At 41.8% G+C, this 20472-nt stretch overlaps 1 protein-coding gene across 7 annotated transcripts in view; it reads right to left on the bottom strand.

Annotated features, from left to right (window-relative positions):
• The window catches only part of LAMA2 (laminin subunit alpha 2), a 1513089-nt gene that overhangs the window by 660546 nt on the left and 832071 nt on the right, over nucleotides 1-20472 (bottom strand). For all 7 annotated transcript variants that reach the window (XM_073627245.1, XM_073627247.1, XM_073627249.1 and 4 more), the window contains exon 15: nucleotides 5269-5380. In XM_073627245.1, coding sequence (XP_073483346.1) covers nucleotides 5269-5380 — 112 coding nt within the window. The remainder of the gene's footprint in view (nucleotides 1-5268; nucleotides 5381-20472) is intronic.

Genomic DNA, 20472 nt, shown 5'->3' with positions numbered 1-20472 from the left:
ATACCTTCGCCCCCCTCACTATGCACAGAATCAAGCCACGACTGCCACAACCCTGGCAGACAGACAATACCAGAAGCCTTAAAAAATGTAGCCGTGCTCTTGAGCATCTGTGAAGTAAGACTAAGTCACAGCAAGATTTCATCCAATTTAAATTTGCCCTCCAAAAATACCATTCCTGCCTCCACACTGCCAAACAGACCTACTTTATCATTCTCATTAACACCCTCTCATGCAGTCCCCGTCAACTCTTTTCTACCTTTACCACTCTACTTTGTCCTTATTACTTCCACCCACTAACTTACTCACTGCCCAGGAGATTGCTAATCACTTCCAAATTAAGATCTCAAGATCTCCGCTCTACAGATATCTCCCTCACTTTACACTCCTTGTCCTCCTGCACAAACAATACTTCCCTCTTTTTACCTAGCTACTATAGAGGAAGTCACTAAACTTTTTTCTAACTCCCACCTAACCTCCTGCCCCCTGGACCCTGTTCCTTCTCAAATACTACGGTCACCATCTGACTCTATCCTACACTCTTTAACTCATATCTTCAACCTCTCACTCTCTACTGGCATCTTCCCCAACCTTCTAAAACACGCACTAGTCACTCCCATAAAAAAAAGGCCTCACTAGACCCCACCAATCTTAACAACCTAAAACCCATCTCTTTACTCCCTTTTGCCTCCAAACTCCCTGAACGTTTAGTCTACAAACGACTAAGCGACCACTTCATTGAGAATAACCTTCTTGATCCCCTTCAGTCTGGATTTCGCCCACAGCACTCCACAGAAACTGCCCTCCTAAAATTTACAAACATATTAACAGCCAAAACCAACAGTCATTATTCCGTACACTTACTCTTGGACCTTTCTGCTGCCTTTGATACAGTTGACCACCCCCTCCTCCTCAAAAAACTCAGTTTGCTTGGTCTCCATGGCTGCACTCTCTGTTGGTTCGAATCTTACCTATCTCATCGCACCTTCAGTGTCACTTAGAACTCCACTTTCTCCTCTCCAACTCCTCTTACCGTTGGGGTCCCCCGAGGTTCTGTCCTTGGACCTCTACTTTTCTCAATCTACACGTCCATCCCTGGATCAGCTGATAGCCTCCCATGGCTTCCACTACCATTTATATGCTGATGACACCCAAATCTATCTCTCTGCCCCTCAGTTCACCCCATCAATCTCCTCACACATCACTGATTTACTAACAGACATATTAGTCTGGATGTCAAACCACTTCCTCAAACTGAATTTATCTAAAACTGAGCTCTTAATATTTCCTCCCACATATGCCCCTTCCCCTGACTTCTCTGTCAAGATCAATGGCACATCTATCAGTCCGTCCCCACATGCCAGCGTGCTAGGGGTAACCTTAGACTCTGAACTGTTCTTTCAGTCCCACATACAATCCCTGTCCAAATCATACCGCCTTAGCCAACATTTCCAGAATATGCCCCTTTTTAACTAATGACACCACCAAGCTTCTAATTCACTCCCTTGTTATCTCTCACCTCAACTACTGCAACTCCCTTCTCATTGGATTACCTTTACATAGACTATCCCCCTTCAGGCCATAATGAATGCCGCTGCAAGACTCATCCACCTTACCAACCATCCAATGTCTTCCACCCCTCTCTGCCAATCCCTTCACTGGCTTCCACTCACCCAACGAATAAAATTCAAAGTACTAACAATAATTTACAAAGCCATCCATAACTCTGCCAGCTATATCACTAACCTAGTCTCAAAATACCAACCAAGCCGCTCTATTCGGTCCTCCCAAGACTTCCTTCTTTCTAGCGCCCTTGTCACCTCCTCCCATGCTCGCCTCCAGGATTTCTCCAGAGCTTCTCCCATCCTTTGGAACTCCCTACCCCAATCTGTTCAACTGTCCCCTAATCTATCCATCTTTAGACAATACCTGAAAACCCTTCTCTTCAAAGAAGCTTATCCTGCTTCTAACTAACACTGTTTTACTTCCTCCATCATCTCATCCCCCACTGCTATTACCTTTTCTATCAACTGACCATTCCTTTTTAGATTGTAAGCGCTAATGAGCAGGGCCTTTTGATTTCTCTTGTACCAAATTGTAATGTAACTGTAATGTCTGCCTTTATTTTGTTAAGCGATGCGCAAACTGTTGGCGCTATATAAAACCCGTATAATAATAATAATAATAATATTTGCGCAGCAATTTTTCAAATGCAATTTTGGGGAAAAAATACACTTTTTTAAATTTAAGGGCAAAAAAACACAATACATAACCATTTTTTTTAATATAAAAGATGATGTCACTCCGAGTAAATAGATACCAAACGTGTCATGCCTTGAAATTGGGCACAGCCACACAACAGTGACAAACCACAAACATTTTACTATCCATAGGCAACTTTAAAAGCCTTTACAGGTTATTATTATTATTATTATTATTATACAGGATTTATATAGCAGCAACAGTTTATGCAGTGCTTTACAACATTAGGGAGGACAGTACAAGTACAATACAATTCAATACAGGAGGAATCAGAGTGCCCTGGTCATTAGAGCTTACAATCTAGAAGGGAGGGTCAAGTTATACAAAAGGGTAATAGCTGTGGGGGATGAGCTAATGGTGAAAATAGTGCAGTTGTTAGATGGAGGCAGGATAGGCTTCTCTGAAGAGGAAAGTTTTCAGGGATCGCCTAAAAGTGGATAAAGTTGGAGACAGATGGGGGTAGGGAATTCCAGAGGATGGGCGAGGCACGGGAGAAGTCCTAGAGTTGGATATGGGAGGAGGTGATGAGGGAGCTAGAGAGCAGGACATCCTGGGAGGAACGGAGAGGGTGATTAGGTTGGTATTTTGAGACTAGGCTAGTGATGTAGCCGGGGGCAGAGTTGTGGATGGCTTTGTAACTTATTGTTAGTATTTTGAATTTAATTTGTTGGGTGAGTGGCAGCCAATGGAGGGATTGGCAGAGAGGGGTAGCAGACACTGAGCGGTTTGTAAGGTGGATGAGTCTGGCAGCAGCATTCATGATGGACTGAAGGGGGAATAGTCTATTAAAAGGTAAAGGTAAGCCAATGAGGAGGGAGTTGCAGTAGTCGAGGCGAGAGATAACCAGGGAGTGAATCAGGAGCTTTGTGGTTTCATTGGTTAGAAAGGGATGTAGTTTAGAGATGTTGCGGAGATTGAGGCAGCAAGCTTTGGAAAGTGATTGGATGTGGGGCCGAAAGGAGAGTTCAGAATCCAGGATAACACCTAGTACCCTGACATGTGGGGACGGGTGGATGGTTGTGCCATTGCTCTTGACAGACAAGTCAGGGGAAGAGGTACGTGGGGGAGGAAATATTATAAGCTCGGTTTTGGACAAGTTGAGTTTGAGGAAGTGGTGTGACATCCATACAGATATGTCGGTTAGTAAGTTAGTGATGCGTGAGGAGACTGATGGAGTGAGTTGAGGGGTGGAGAGATAGATTTGTGTGTCGTCAGCGTAGAAACGATATTGAAAGCCATGAGAGGCTGACCCAGGGAAGAGGTGTAGATTGAAAATAAAAGAGGTCCAAGAACAGAACCTTGGGGGACCCCGACAGAGAAGGGAAGAGGAGTGGAGGAAGTAGAATTGTAAGTGACACTGAAGGTGCGTTGGGATAGGTAGGATGAGAGCCACTGAAGAGCACAGTCATGGAGACCGAGGGAGTAGTTTTACCACTTTAGATGTACAGAGGAGGTCTACTGCCCATGTTCTGACATTCATGATGATACCTCACATATGTGGGATGATCGCGGTTTGCATGCATGCAGGACCAACGCACGTGTTCGCCTTTGCACGCTAGCATGGGGGATGAGGGCACTTTACTTTTCTTTAAAATCATTAAGTTGTTTTATTTTTGTATTTTAACACTGTTGCTTTAAATATTTTTTTTTGATCACTGTTATTGCTATCACAAGGAATGTAAACATCTATAAGACCTCAAATCCCTCCTTAACATTTGAAAGCATTCAAAACGCTTGCGTTTTTGAATACTTTTGATTTTCAAAAAATGGTGTAGTTATGATGCCCGTAAACTGGAAGTGATTCATGTCATCGCTTCCGAGTTACCATAGCGGAGACCTGATCAAAGCCAATTCCAGCTTTATTTGGTTCTCTAACTAGCTGGTGGATGTGCCGGCTTGTAATAACAACTGAGTGGCTGGTTAGCTGCTCTGGTTGCTAATACAGAAGAGCCGACCGTCGGCTCCAAAAAATGGTACTGGGATGATGCCTGCAGCAGCAGGCATTACCTCAGTACAGCCAGGCCCAGGACAAGAGGTGGGCAGGAGGGGGAGCTGCTTTGGGCACAATGTTTTATTGCAGGGATGGGGGTGCCCTGACCCTAACCCTAAGGGAAGGGGGGGCACAGTGTGGCATCTTTGCCCTGGGCACTGGATGACCTTGTCCCAGCACTGGGTATAACCACTTGAAGTCAAATGACGTACTAGGTACGTGATTTGGTGGCAAGTGGTTCATTGCAGAATTTTATAACAGAAGCTAAGAAAAAATATTTTTTCCCCAGAATTTTAAGAATATTTTTGTTTGTTTATCAAAAAATAAAAACCCCAGTGGTGATAAAATACTTCTAAAAGAAAGCTCTATTTGTTTCAAAAAAATTATTTTATTTTGGTACAATGACCATGCAATTGTAATTCAAAGCGTGACAGCACTGAAAGCTGAAAATTGACCTGGACAGGAAGGGGGTAAAAGTGACCGTATTGAAGTGGTTAAACTTCCATACAAAAAAAAGTTGTTGCTGGAGCTTTGTGTTAATTGATCTGAAACAAACAGTATACATTTTGCATACACAATATTGTGCAAAATATTTAACTACATATAGATATTAAGAAAACTATCATTTGATCTAGCGGAACAATCCTGTCAGATGCATACTATTTTATTTGTAAAGTGTAATTGCTATTTGTTACTGTACACCTTTTTATTCCACACTTATATTTAATACGTTGCCTACTATTTGGATTACAGGTTGTTGGGAACTGGGTTACACATAGCTATGCTTTTTTAAAAATGCGATGTATGCAGTAACATATGGGGACAAACCCATCAACAATCACTCATACATGATTCTGCGCTTTCCAAGGGATACTGTTTACCATTTAAATCTGCCTTACTTAATACATAAACATAATATTTGAAAAGAGATATAGAAAGAAAAGTGACAATATAGAATTACACGTTCAAACATAGTAAATAGAACCTTCAGGACCTTCCAAGTTATGAAATAGACTCACTTCACAAGATGTACCGCTATATCCTGGAGGACACTGGCATAACTCTACGTCAAATGCAGTTCTTCCACCAGATGAAGATTCATCAGCCACTTCCAGGATAACAGAACTCAATCTAGTGCAAATAACAGAAATTAATTAAAATACGTATTGGCCAACTCACCAATTTAAAAATAATGTCTCCTTTTTATTTCAATGATTTTGAATAAGCCTAACAAATACAATTTAATGGTTATTTTACAATGTTAAATGGTGTATTTTATTTGCTTTTCTTCTGCTAGAACATCATTTCTAATATTTTATATATTGATTACAGTCCAGAGTATTGTGGTTTAGGTTTACGGCAAGCTTTCAACCGGCCAAAATTACAGAAAATGCAACCCATAAAACCAAATGATGAAACCTGTCTGTTTATTTTTAGGAATAACAGGACAGAGACATTCTATATTTTTGCTTGAGAAAAACCATACCATGTTAAATGTACCATCTGCCCTACATATTCCAAATTGATAAAAGCACAGGTTTCAAAGTTTATTGACAGCTGCAGAAATTAAAAACCTGGCTCCTCTTTTTCTAGTGTACTTTTCACATTTTTTTTTTTAAGAACAATTTCTGTCAACCTTTGGTTTCTATGTATTTCTACACTATAATGTACAGGTTTAATTTAAATTATTCTAAAAAATGTGATATACCATCAACATGGTAAACTAAAGTGGGTATGGTCAAAATATTAGAGATTAAACAGGATACGGGTAATGTGCTGAAGCCATTGAACTTGTAAAGCACAGCTACTTCCCACATAATATTCCTTTTACTGTCACCAACATGACTCAGCAGTTAAAATCTTAAAATAAACTCATATATTTAATATTTTACAGTTGATTTCCATTGTTGATATAGAAATTTGAGGGCTTGAAAGACACTTAATCATTTCTACAAGTTGCCAAAGTTCTCTGGCTCAACTGCCACAGCTACTCTTCTTCTGGTCCCAGTGAATACCCGGATCCCCTTGGAGACCAGGAGTTCAGCAGAACATCTCAGAATTGAAAACCAGAAAATCTAGGTTAACCATTCTCCTGTACAGTGAATTAAGGCAGGAGAACTCAGCCTTAAGCACTTCTGAGTTTAGGTAAATTGTGGCACAACTATAATCCAGTTGTACTCTTGGATCGATGATGCCTCTTCTGTTTCTGTTTCCAGATATAATCAGGGACAAAGGGGCACTGATGCCACTCTAAAGACAGTCTGTCGTTAATCAAGTATATTGCTACTAAGGGGGTATGTCAGCACCCTTTTGGTAGCAATAAAGTTTGGTAAACAAGTAAAGTAAAAAAGTAAAATGTGAAAAACATTATATTATTAAGAAGAAAAACTGAAATATACCCCAGGCTGTATTTTTTTTTTGGTTTCTTGATATGTTCCCCTGCCAGGTTAAAAAAAACAGGGTGTTCTTTCTCTTTAAACCCAGCTGGGGGATCATTTCAAGAATCAAGAAAAGGAAAAAAAGCAGCCCAGAGTTTGATGCACAGTGATTTAGAGAGTGGTACTGATATTATCAAATAAGCACTGCCCCAATGCATTTGGAGGACCACCCTCCACCTCCTGGAGAAGATTGAAGAGGAAGAGGAACCAGCATGTTATGTCACTGGCCTGAAAAAAGGAAGCATAAAAAAATAAAAATGAGCATAACATGCTATGAGGGAAGGGGGAACATCAGGAGGGTTGATCAGATGACTAAGGGCTGAGCCTAGATTTGGGCTTAAAGCCCAGGTGTATGCATTAACTTGACATGGTTTCATAAATTCTGTTGAATTTTTTTTTGTTTGTACCAAAAATTTTCATTGTATTTTTGGTCGAAAATATTTCTTAAACAGTTACTTTTTCTTTTGTTTTAAAATCAACATCATTCAGAAAATATGTGACTAGGGGTAAGTAAATGTCCATAATCCATAATGTGTATTTTAGCACGCATGTGAAAAACTGAAAAAATTTCCTTCCAAGTGAACACACACAACATGTGTTAGTATACAGTATATACTAAGAGCATTGGTGCCTTTGCTATACGTGTCCAAATTTGCATTTGACTTCTACTGTGATTGTTTTCAAAGTCCAGAATTGTATTGTTACAATATAGTTCCAAGTCTGAAACTGAGGAAAGTGGCCCTTACATAAATTTTAACTTTAACCACTTGCCGTCCACCCTACAGCAGATTTACTGATACAGGTCGGCTCTCCTATGCAGGATCAGGTATATATACGTGATTCTGCACTTTCGCCTTCAGGGGGCACGCGCACCACTGTGATTAATAACAGCAGAAGCCGATCTGCGAGTGTCGGACATTGGATGTGCTCTGGCACCCGCCAAAACACACAAAACTGAGATCTGCTTATGTAAACAAGGCAGATCTCCATCCTGACTGGGGAGAAGGGATGGATTTTGTGTTTCTGCAAAGGAACAAAAGGGGACAAAAACCATACTTTCCCTTAGTAAAAGCACCTAACATAGTACACAAAAACACTGGCTAAGCACACAGTTAACCCTTTGATAGCCCTAGATATTTAACCCCTTTCCAGTCAGTGTCCTTAGTACAGTGACAGTGCATATTTTTAGCACTGATCATTGTATTTGTGTCACTGGTTCCACCAAAGTGTCAAAGTGACAGTTAGTGTCTGATTGTCTGTTGCAATATCGCAGTGTCCCGCAAAAGAAAAATCATAAGTATATACCATAGTTTGTAGACACTATAACCAATCAATTTATATGCATATTGAGTTTTTTTTGCCAAAAATATGTGCCAGTATATAGTATTTCACAAAAGGGAGTACACCCCTTACATTTTTGTAAATATTTTATGATATCTTTTCATGTGACAAAAGTGAAAATGTCCAAATTGAGTCCAATTAGCCAACCCCCCCCCCCCGATGTCATGTGATTCGTTAGTGTTACAAGATCCCAGGTGTGAATGGGGAGCAGGTGTGTTAAATTTGGTGTTATTGCTCTCACTCTCTCATACTGATCACTGGAAGTTCAACATGGCACATCATGGCAAATAACTCTCTGAGGATCTGAAAAAAAAAATGTTGCTCTACATAAAGATGGCCTAGGCTATAAGAAGATTGCCAAGACCCCGAAACTGAGCTGCAGCATGGTGGCCAAGACCATACAGCAGTTTAACAGGACAGGTTCCATTCAGAACAGGCCTCACCATGGTTAACCAAAGAAGTTGAGTGCACGTGCTCAGCATCATATCCAGAGGTTGTCTTTGGAAAATAGACACATGAATGCTGCCAGCAGTGCTGCAGAGGATGAAGGGGGGGCCAGCCTGTCAATGCTGTCAGTCCTCTTCTAAAGATGATGCACAAGAAAGCCCGCAAACAGTTTGCTGAAGACAAGCAGACTAAGGACATGGATTACTGGAACCATGTCCTGTGGTCTGATGAGACCAAAATAAACTTATTTGGTTCAGATGGTGTCAAGCGTGTGTAATGGCAAACAGGTGAGGAGTACAAAGACAAGTGTGTCTTGCCTATAGTCAAGCATGGTGGTGGGAGTGTCATGGTCTGGAGCTGCATGAGTGCTGCCCCAGACCACTGGGGAGCTACAGTTCATTGAGAGAACTATGAATACCAACATGTACTGTGACATACTGAAGAAGAGCATGATCTCCTCCCTTCGGAGACTGGGCCGCAGGGCAGTATTCCAACATGATAATGACCCCAAACACGCCTCCAAGATGACCACTGACTTGCTAAAGAAGCTGAGGGTAAAGGTGATGGACTGGCCAAACACGTCTCCAGACCTAAACCGTGTTAAGCATCTGTGGGGCATCCTCAAACAGAAAATGGAGGAGCGCAAGATCTCTAACATCCACTAACTCCATGATGTAGTCATGGAGGAGTGGAAGAGAACTCCAGGGGCAACCTGTGAAGCTCTGGTGAACTCCATGCCCAAGAGGGTTAAGACAATGTTGGAAAATAATGGTGGCCACAGAAAATATTGACACTTTGGGCCCAATTTGGACATTTTCACTGCCAGCGGTTTAGACATTAATGGCTTTGTGTTGATTAGTTTTGAGGGGACAGCAAATTTACACTGTTATATAAGCTGTACACTCACTACTTTACATTGTAGCAAAGTATAATTTCTTCAGTGTTGTCACATGTAAAAATATATATTAAAATATTTACAAAAATTTGAAGTGGTGTACTCACTTTTGTGGAATATTGTATATATTGGTCTAAATTTATGAAGACATTTGATTTTTTCTATTTTTTTATTGGATTTGTTGTATAGCAGAAAGTAAAAACTATATATATTATATTTTTTTCAAACTTGTCTGTCTTTTTTGCTTATAGCTGCACAGACCAATTTTCAGCTTTCAGCGCTCACAGTTTGAATGACAATTACTCTGTCATGCTACACTGTATTCAAACAAAATTGTTTTAATTTTTTTTCTCACAAATAGAGCTTTCTTTTGGTGGTATTTAATCACCACTGGGTTTTTTATTTTTTGCGATATAAGTGAAAAAAGAGCAAAAATTTTGAAAAAAACCCCCACTTTTTTAAGGTTTCTATTCTAAAATTTTGCAAATAAGTCATTTTTCTTCATACATTTGGGCCACAATTTATACTGCTACATATCTTTGGTAAAAAAAACAACAACTAATTAGTGGATATTATTTAGTCTGTGTGAAAGTTATAGAGTCTACAAGCTATGGTGCCAATCGCTGAAAATTGATCACATCTGATCACACCTGATATACTGACGGCCTATCTCATTTCTTGAGACCCTAACAAGCCAGGAAAGTAAAAATACCTCCTAAATGACCCCTTTTTGGAAAGTAGACAGTCCAAGGTACTTAGTAAGAGACATAGTGAGTTTTTTTAAGTTGTCATTTTTTCCCACAATTCTTGGGAAAATGAAGAATTTTTATTTTTTACACAAACTTGGCATATTAACAGGTTATTTCTCACACACAGAATATGCATAATTGAAACTACACCCCAAAATACATTCTGCTACTCCTCCTGAGTATGATGATTCCACATGTGTGGGACTTTTACACAGCCTGGCCACATACATAGGCCCAACATTGAAGTAGCACCTTCAGGCGTTCAACGAGCATAAATTGCGCATCTCATTTCTCAACCACCTATTACACTTTTGAAGGCTCTGGAGCACCATGACAATGGAATTGCCCACAAAATGATCCCTTTTGGAAAGAAAACACCCCAACATATAATCTATGAGGCATAATGAGTATTTTGAAAGGTTCATTTTTTCCAGAAGTGTTTGGAAAATGTGGGAAAAAATGAAAACGCATTTTACACAAAGTTGTCCATTTATAAGATATTTCTAAACCATAGCATGTACAAAGCAAAAATAACACCCCAAAGTACATTCTGCTACTCCTCTTGAGCATGATGATACCACATGTGTAGGACTTTTACACAGTCTGGCCACATACAGAGGCCCAACATTCAAGTAGCACCTCCATTCGTTCTAGGAGCATAAATTATACATATAATTTTCTGACTACCAATCACATTTTTGAAGGCTCTTCATTTTTCTAACACATAGTGGTTTTAGAAGTGCAGTGGTCCACAGAGGAGAGCATCGGTCCAGGCAGCAGGCAGGGATGTGGTCAGTGACAGCAAAAGCAATTGTCCAGGTAGCAGGCAGGAATACTGTCCATAGTTCGTATAGGGAAAGAGATACTGTCAGCACAGCCAAAGCATTAGTCCAGGTAGCATGCAGGCAGAAATACTCTCCATAGTCAGTAGAGGCAGCAGGCAGATATATGATTAACACAGCCAAAGTATTGGTCCAAGCAGCAGGAAGAAACATGGTCAATAATATCCTGGGTCATTACAGGAAGCAATATGGTCAGCACAGCCAAAGTATTGGTCCAGGCAACAGGAAGGACCATCAAGCTTAGGGCCAGGGGGACAGGGGTACAAGCTTCTCCCACCCAAATCTCTTTGAAGCCTCTGGGCAACCAGACCCTGTTCTGGGAGCACAGAAAACCAAAAACTGTTTTTCTCTACTCGGAACGCTATTCTGAAGCCCCTTACATATGTGAGACCCCATGTACTAAAGTAGAAGGGCAAAAGATCAGTCCAAGTGGCAGGCAAAAACATGTTCAATTAACAGGCCGACGTCAGTGCACATGGAAGTCAGAAACATGGTTTAGAACAGCAGGCAGAGGCAATGTCGATAAACAGGCTGAGGTTGGTGCATGTGGAAGTCAGAAACGTGGTTTAAATCGGCAGGCAAAGACATCGTCGTAAACAGGCCAGGGTCAGTTAATTAACATGGAAGGTAGAAACATGGTAGCAGGCATATGATCCACACAGGTATTGGAAATGGGGAAATGGCAGCCTGTTATTAATAAAGGGAACTAATATCTGATGAATGTGTGAAAATTTTTGAAGCAATCTCCGATGCACAGACCAGGTTGGGAGGGACATTGGGGGCAATAATAGCTGGTATCTCTTCTAACTCCTCCTCTGCTGAATACACGGCAATATTTTTCGCCTCTTGTTCCAGATTCTGTAGGGGGAATGTTATAGGGAAAATATTGCTCATGAAGTCGAATCATACTATCAGAGCGATTTCTTCCTGGGGCAGGTCCTTGTTGGTAAATCAGGACAGTTACGATTTCTTGAATATACTTGAGGTAGGTGATTTGTTGGTTTTCAGTTGATTTTTGGAAGCAGACAAATGAATTAAACAGGGCCATATGAAATAGATGAAATGCAACTTTCTTATACAAATAACGGGACTTTCAGGTTGACAAATAAGGTTGTAGCATCTGATCATTTAAATCCACCCCCCTATGTACAGATTGTAGTCGTGGACACATTAAGGCTTTACAATGGGGCCGCATCATCTCTGGATCTCCACCAAGGTGTCATTGTGGATGGTAGAAAGGATGTGGACATTTTTCTTGTCCCTCCGCTTCATGGCCAACACCTCCTCATTCCTCATGAATGCCGGTTCTCCGTTTTGCAATTTTCTTGTTAATAGATTTTGTGGGAAGCCCTTCTGTTTATTTTAAGGTACCACAGGCCAGGGTTTGTTTACTATAAAGGTGACAAAAAAGGGACAGGCTGGTATAATAGTTGTCCACATATAAATGGTATCCTTTATCCAACAGGGGGTATGCCAACTCCCAGACAATTTTTCTATTGGTTCTAATATATGTGGGGCACTCACGGGGCTGGAGCTGGGAGTCTTTACCTTCATAAATCTGGAATATGTACATGTATCCAGTGGCTGGATCACACAATTTATTTAATTTCATACATGGCTCTCTTACTTGGGATATACTGCTTGAAGTGCAAATGGCCAATAAAATGTATAAAGGATTCGTCCACACAAATGTTTTGGTCGGGGATAAACACTTCAGCAAATCGCTGGGAAAAGGAATTTTTTAGGGGCCATATCTTGTACAATTTTTCATGGTTGGGATGATCTTGGGGAGGGCACTGCGAATTATCATTAAAGTGTAGAAAATGCATAATCATGTCGTACCATGTCCTGCACATGACAGCAGAATATATCGGCATGTGGTGAATGGGGTTGGTGGACCAATTTGCATGGAGTTTGTTCTTTTTTGTAAATCCCATATTGAACGTACGGCCCATTGGCTGTTTAGCCTGTTAGGGGAAGCACTGTGTGCAAGGGACAAACGCCGTCCCTGATCGCCGCTCTGCGCGCCTCTGATTCTGATGACACATGTGACTGGCTGTGATTGGTCACAGCCAATCACGTGGTAAACAACCAATTTCATTGGCTGTTTACCGTGATCAGGGAAACGCTGTGCCTGAGGGACACACACCGTCCCCGATCGCCACGCTGCACTCCCCCGCGTGCGCGTGCTAGGCTTTATCCTGAAAGACGTCATATGATGTCCAGTCAGGATAATGCAAGCACCGCCGGCCATCATTCTGCTATATTCCGGGTGGGAAGTGGTTAGGGGATAAAAACCACAGTGGTTATCAAATACAACCAAAAGAAAGCTCTATTTGTGGGAAAAAAAATTACATAAATTGTATTTGGGTACAGTGGAGCATGACCGCGCTATTGTGAGTTAAAGTAAATCAGTGTCACATCACAACAAAAAGGCCTGGTCATGAAGGAGGATGAATCCTCCAGAGGTCAAGTAGTTAAAATTAGACTAAGGAATCAATGATAAAACAAAACAATGGAAATGAGCCCTTAATGTCTAGTTCTCTAAAACAGGATCCATGCACACTGGCTTAAAAATCGCTGCTTCTACAGGAGTTTTGTGTTCTGCCCGTAGAAGCAGCTCAATGTTATCCTATGTGTCCATGCACATTAGGATGATTAGAGGCATATTTTAAGCTTATCGTTTAGAGGCAGGAAAAAAAACCTTCTGGTTTGTGTCTCTGATTGGTGCTTTCTGGCAGAAAAAACAGAAAACTCTCCTAAACTCATGTAAACTGTATGTACAAATAACTTTCTATATGAGCGTTTTTTTTCTGCCAGGGGAACTGGTGTTTTTTAAAGCCCAGTGTGCATGGAGCCTAAGTAGTAAAATTGTATCTAAACCCAGACTCTAAAACCAAACATGTTGTTGCACGAAATCCTGCAATGACACAAAGTTTATTCCATTTTATATGTCATGATTTTGAAAGCTGCACCCAAGGATTTGCTGTCCTTTTTCCTCTGCTTGACTTCTTTTAAACACAGCTTCCACATTTCAGGTTATTTTTTAAATCATGCCAACAAGGCCTACAGACACATTCTTACCTAGAGTGACAATGCATGCTTAGTTTAGCCACCCTTTCCTATACATTCTAGAGTTGGACTACAAACAGCTGTGCAAATGCATGGTGTACTGGCACATTTTACCACAGTAGAACCATGATGTTTAGCCAATGCTGTTGCATGTACAGCTCCACAGAAGGTTCTTTCAAAAGTGTCTACATGATGTTCAATGAAAGAAAAAATAAACAAAGTATGGAGAAATGTCCACCTTTTTTAAAAAAATACATAAATGATCCAATCCAATTTTACTTACAGTGTCATATGAAAATGAAGTATGTCTTTGTAAAAATATAAGGGGATAAGAGATGCTGTGCACCACTAGCTCAACAGGTGAAAATAAATGTGAATGGCCTCAGCCCTGAGCATCTCCTAAACTCCATCACTGATGCATTTCGCCCTGCCCATCGGGTCTTAATCATAGAAAAATGAGGAGGAAGGAACTCTAAACAGTAAATTGTAGACGTTTGTCAATATATACAAGGTCCTGAGGAGGGTAAAAAAAAGCATAGGGCTATTAACATAAAGGCCAAGAGTTTCAGTGGAGTTTAATAGTATGTTTCTAAATCATATGTAAGACCTACAAGGTGGCTTTTTAGGCAACACAGCAGATCTTTTCCCCCTTGGCCACACAGAAGATTCCGTCCAGCCTGCCCAAAGATAGAGCACAAGGAGAGTGATGCTGAAGAGAAGTGCATACAGGAGGGCCTGACTGACCTTTAGTCAAGGATTCAAGTGTGGCAGAGACCCACCAGTGTTCCAGCATCTGATTGTTCCAGAAGTTGCAACAGGATGTGTGTCAATGGTGAAAAACCTTTTGATCACCCTATATTTATAGTGTTCTGTGGCTCTTGAACGTGTTAACCTTTTCCTGTGGGATTATCAACATTTTCAGTGGGTAGTATGCATGCCACTGGAAAGGCACAGACACCAGCAGTGTCTGTTGTCTGTTGAGTGTAGTTGACCAGTGGCTCAATAGTGCTATTCAACATCTACATCCGCCCCCTCCTCAAAATCATCAAAAAATTGGACCTCTGCTTCCACTCATACGCTGACGACACCCAAATCTACTTTCGCTTCACCGGACAAAAAGACCACCATCAGCAATTAGAGAAATGCTTCACTTTGATAGATGACTGGATGACCATTAGCTCCCTCAAACTCAATGGGTCAAAAACAGAACTCCTGCTCCTACATGCTAACCAAAAACCCAAAACCAAGACTCCATGGACACCTGCCACCATCTTTGGACAGACCATCTCTCCAAGCACCAAAGCCAAGAGTCTCGGAGTTATCTTTGACTCAGAAATGACAATGGATGCACAAATAGGATCAGTAGTTAACGGATCTCACCATCTCCTCCGCCTGCTCTGCAGACTCATCCCCTTCATCCCAGAAAAGGACAAAGCAGCAGTAGTTGGAACAATCATCAATTCCCGACTCGACTATGCAAACTCGCTTTACATAGGATTACCCCAATATCAGCTTGCGCACCTACAGGCCATCCAAAACGCGGCGGCAAGACTGCTAACAGGAAAAAAACCCTGGGAGTCCATTTCCCCATCCCTGAGGAGCCTACATTGGCTAACCGTAAAGAATCGGATCACATTCAAGACCCTCTGCCTCACCCACAAATGCATACAGGGTAACGCCTCTCAATACCTCCGAGAGAAAATAAAACACTACACACCCAATCGCAATCTGCAATCATCTAACCAAAACCTCCTCCTCATTCCCAAATACCGCTACAAAGCAAGGGGAGAACGAAGATTCGCAGTCCAGGGACCTCGGCTATGGAACACCCTCCCGACTCACATCCACATGGAAGAAAACCATCTGGCCTTCAGGAAAAAACTCAAGAACTTCCTCTTCTAAGAAGCTGACAACACAAAACGCATTTAGCGCCTTGAGGCGATTCAGTTTGCATTTGCAGCGCTTTACAAAATCATTCATTCATTCAGCGGAAAAATTCCCTAGGCAATAAGCCAGCCTCCTGTATTTATAGATTACAGATACTTATATAGCACCATCAATTTATGCAGAGTTTTACGTATTGATTATACATTCAAATCAGTCCCTGGCCTCAAGGAGCTTACAATCTAAGGTCCCAAACTCATATTCATACATACCTATACTAGGACCAATTTAGACAGGAGCCAATTAACCTATCAGCATGTCTTGGAGTGTGGAAGGAAAACAGGGTACCCAGAGGAAACCCACGCAGGCACAGGGAGAACATGCAAACTCTAATCAGGTAGTGCCATCACTGGGAACCAACAACCCTAGTGCTGCTAGGTAGAAGCATTAGTAACATAGCCACTGTGTTGCCCAGTATTTTGTGTTTATTTGTAATTCACCTGTGCCAATATTTGACATTGTGAATTCTATTTGTATTACAACTGTATTTTTTTTTTTTTTTAACAAAGAAGTTTATTTAGATTTTCACAAAACAAACAATCTATAATGGGTTACTCATATATACAGACATCATTCAAAGTTTTCCTTACAAATCTTAACAGATGTAGAAAATTAACAGCAAAAGCAGCATTATATTGATGTGAAGTTTGCGTCAGATATTTCAAAAGACAGCACGAGCATAATTGCTAAGCCACCTATCTAAGGTTGGGGTGGGAGGGGTCTGACTGATTACCTTTAGTTCATTCACTCTGATCTCTCAGAATCAAGGAGAGACATAGAGATTAGTTGGTGGGAGGGGGTTCGTGTTAGGTGTAGTGGGTAGTGGCCCGCACGCCTCAGTCAATAGTTAGATGTTTTGCCTTCACCCATGCTGCCCAAATCTTCCCAAACTTTTTAGGTTAATTTCTTCCCATGTATGTCATCTTGTATAATGGCAATGCCGTATTTACCAAGGACTGCCAGAGCTGTCTGGTGGGTGGCTGAGATTGATTACATTGCAATAAGATTGCTTTCCTAGCATATAGTGTGGTGTAGAAGATGAACAGTTTCTTCCCCCATAAGACCTCAAGGAAGTCACAGATACCCAGCAGAAGAGGGATCGGGCTATAGGGGACCTTCATTTTCCCGATAGAATTAATATCAGTAAGTATTACTGGACCAGACCACATGGAAGAAATCAGCATTATCCGAGCTGCATCTAGGGCATCTCATCGTTCTATCAGGGTAAATTCTCACTAAGCATCCTGGAGAGTAGTATGCATGATGGAGAAACTTCAATTGCATGAACCTATCCCTTGTTGAGTTTGCAAGGGGCAGATATTGCTGAATTCCCTCTTTCCAATCCTCATCCGCTAACTCCGGAACATCCCTCCGCCATATCTCATATAACTGGGAGACTCTAGACGTGTCTCGGGACGCAAACATATTGTATAGTGTGGACAGTGTTTTCCCACTATCCGGGGATCTAAGTGTACTCTCCACAGGTGACATTTCCAGAACCATCAGTCCAAGGAACTGGGACCGGAACGCATGGCGCACTTGAAGGAACCTAAAGAACATGTGGTTCGGGAGATCTTTTTCTCTTTTCAGGGCATCAAAGGAAACGAGTTGTCTCTGGTATACTATATCCCCCAGGGTTGTGACCCCATGTCTAGCCCACACGACCAGATCTGGGATGGAGCGAAAATGGGGCAAACGGGGGTTAAGGGAGTCACTGGAGACCAGTCACTGGGTCCCATGAGCTGTTTATGAACCATATCCCACACCTTGAGGGTCGCTCTCATGGGGAGAGTTGCGTGTAGATTAGATCTAGGGCCTCTATGCACCAGATTCCTCAGCTCCGCGCATGAACCAATCAGTGCTGCCTCCGTGGTGGAAGTGGGGTTGGCCGGGTCCTCTGAGAACCACTATTTTACAGTTACTAAGACCACAGCCCAGTAATATTTCATAAAACAGGGCAAGGCCAGTCCCCCCAATGTACCCGGTAGTTGTGGAGTTGAATTAGCTATTTTAGGAGCTTTCCCAGTCCAAATAAATGAGGTAATGATACTGTCCAAGTGTCTAAAGAAGGTTATCGGTATGGAGACCGGGGTTTGTCGGAATAAATAGGTAAATTTGGGTAATACTGACATTTTAACTAAGTTGACTCGGCCAACCGGAGTTAGGGGTAAAGATTTCCAGGTGGTGCATCTTTGGGATAATTGATTGACCACTGGGTTTAAGTTAAGGGTTATATATTTCTTTAAGTCTCAATGAATTTCTACACCCAGATATATAAACTGGGGGACCCCACAAAGCTGCCCATCCGTCTGCAGGGAGGCGGATCCAGCATGAAGCGGGAACAGGACTGACTTTCCCCAATATATACATATGCCAGAGAACTTTCCAAAGCTATTGATTACTGAATATACATAACAAGAAGTGCATTGCTGGATATGTAAAAAAACAAAATTTAGTGGTAATTGATAAGTGAAATGATTAATATACGTGATCCATAAATGTGAAAGATAAAACACAAAACAAGTAAGTGCTTCACTGTAGGGATATGTGCGTGGTAAATAACACCACATTCACTTATTTTGATAAAGTCCAAAATACATAAAATAAATATAGAAAAAGTGTCCAAAAGAAAAATTGATTTGAAGTGACTTTTAAATCCGTGACTGTCACCGTGATGAGCGCCCGTCACCTGGTATAGATTAAAGGCTTACCAGACAGCCTCTGATCAGAGGCATAGTAACATCAGCTTGGGGTGTTTGTCTCCACAGCGACTGGATCTTTATCTGGGATGGTAGATGTGTGTCGGCAGACGATCACCATAAGACTCCAGACAGCAGACCAATAAGGAAAGATCACTCCCACCAATAACATGTGTAAGGAGACTGGACATAGAGCTACTTCAGCCCGTGTTGGGTGGTCCCTGTATGACTATACCCGGTATATAGCGGTAGGTTATCAGCATGTAATGCCCCTCAGAAGCTGAGCTGATAGGAATGGGGGGCAGTGAGGACCACAAAGGCACGTTACCTTGACAATTGCGGCTCCAGGATTTTCAGTCAGTTCACGAAGCTCCAGTCTCCTTACACATGTTATTGGTGGGAGTGATCTTTCCTGATTGGTCTGCTGTCTGGAGTCTTATGGTGATCATCTGCCGACACACATCTACCATCCCAGATAAAGATCCAGTCGCTGTGGAGACAAACACCCCAAGCTGATGTTACTATGCCTCTGATCAGAGGCTGTCTGGTAAGCCTTTAATCTATACCAGGTGACGGGCGCTCATCACGGTGACAGTCACGGATTTAAAAGTCACTTCAAATCAATTTTTCTTTTGGACACTTTTTCTATATTTATTTTATGTATTTTGGACTTTATCAAAATAAGTGAATGTGGTGTTATTTACCACGCACATATCCCTACAGTGAAGCACTTACTTGTTTTGTGTTTTACTTTTCACATTTATGGATCACGTATATTAATCATTTCACTTATCAATTATCACTAAATTTTGTTTTTTTACATATCCAGCGCTGCACTTCTTGTTATATATATTTAGTTATGCCCTTTATCAAAGGTTATAGTGTTCAGCTGCAGGATATTCCTTCACAGGTTGTTATTCACTCAGTAATTGTTTGCACACCTAACGCAAATTTTCTTTTTAGAACAATATTGATTACTGAAATGGCTGCCTGCAGGGAAGTACCATCGTCCCTAAGGTACAGTAAGGTGTCGTCAGCATATAACGACACCTTTTCTTGTACGGGTCCCCTTGTAATCCTCCAGACCTGGAGGGTGGCCATAGGTTCAATCGCCAGGGCAAAGAGCCCCGGTGAGAGAGGGCACCCCTGTCTGGTTCCCCTGCTCAGGGGGAAGGTCAGGGAGAGTACCATGCCTGTGCGTACTCTGGCTGTTGGGGCCTTGTACACCATCCTGACCCAGGAGACAAAGACTGGACCAAACCCGAATCTGTGGAGGACTTCCCAGAGATAGCCCCACTCCACAGAGTCAAAGGCCTTCTCTGCGTCGAGAGGCCACAATTTCATCCTCAATATCTCCTTCCCCAGAGGCCAGGACTGCATACAACCTATGGATGTTTATGTCCGTACCTTTACCCGGCATGAAGCCTGACTGGTCTTCATGGATAAGGGTGAGTATTACTTCGTTCAGACGCCTGGCGAGAATTTTAGTCAGCACCTTTGCGTCTGAATTAAGCAGGGATATGGGCCCAATTGGGGGTCCTTTCCTGGCTTGGGTATAACCACTATGATGGCTTGTGCCATAGAGAGTGGGAGCTCCCTGGTTTGTAGGGTCCCTGTAAACATTGCATGCATCCTAATGGCTACCTCACCAATGTATTGTTTATAAAATTCGGGGGGGAGACCATCTATTCCCGGGGTCTTACCCATCTGCAGGGAACTCAATACCTGCTGAACCTCCTCTAGAGTTATTGGGGTGTCTAAGCTTTCCTGCGCTGCGGTTGTAAGGACCGTGAGCG

The sequence above is a fragment of the Aquarana catesbeiana genome, linkage group LG04, assembly GCF_042186555.1.
Source record: "Aquarana catesbeiana isolate 2022-GZ linkage group LG04, ASM4218655v1, whole genome shotgun sequence".
In the NCBI taxonomy this organism is placed as follows: Eukaryota; Metazoa; Chordata; class Amphibia; order Anura; family Ranidae; genus Aquarana; species Aquarana catesbeiana.
The sequence above is the reverse complement of the archived record's forward strand: the minus strand, read 5'-3'. Positions and strand labels throughout refer to the sequence as shown.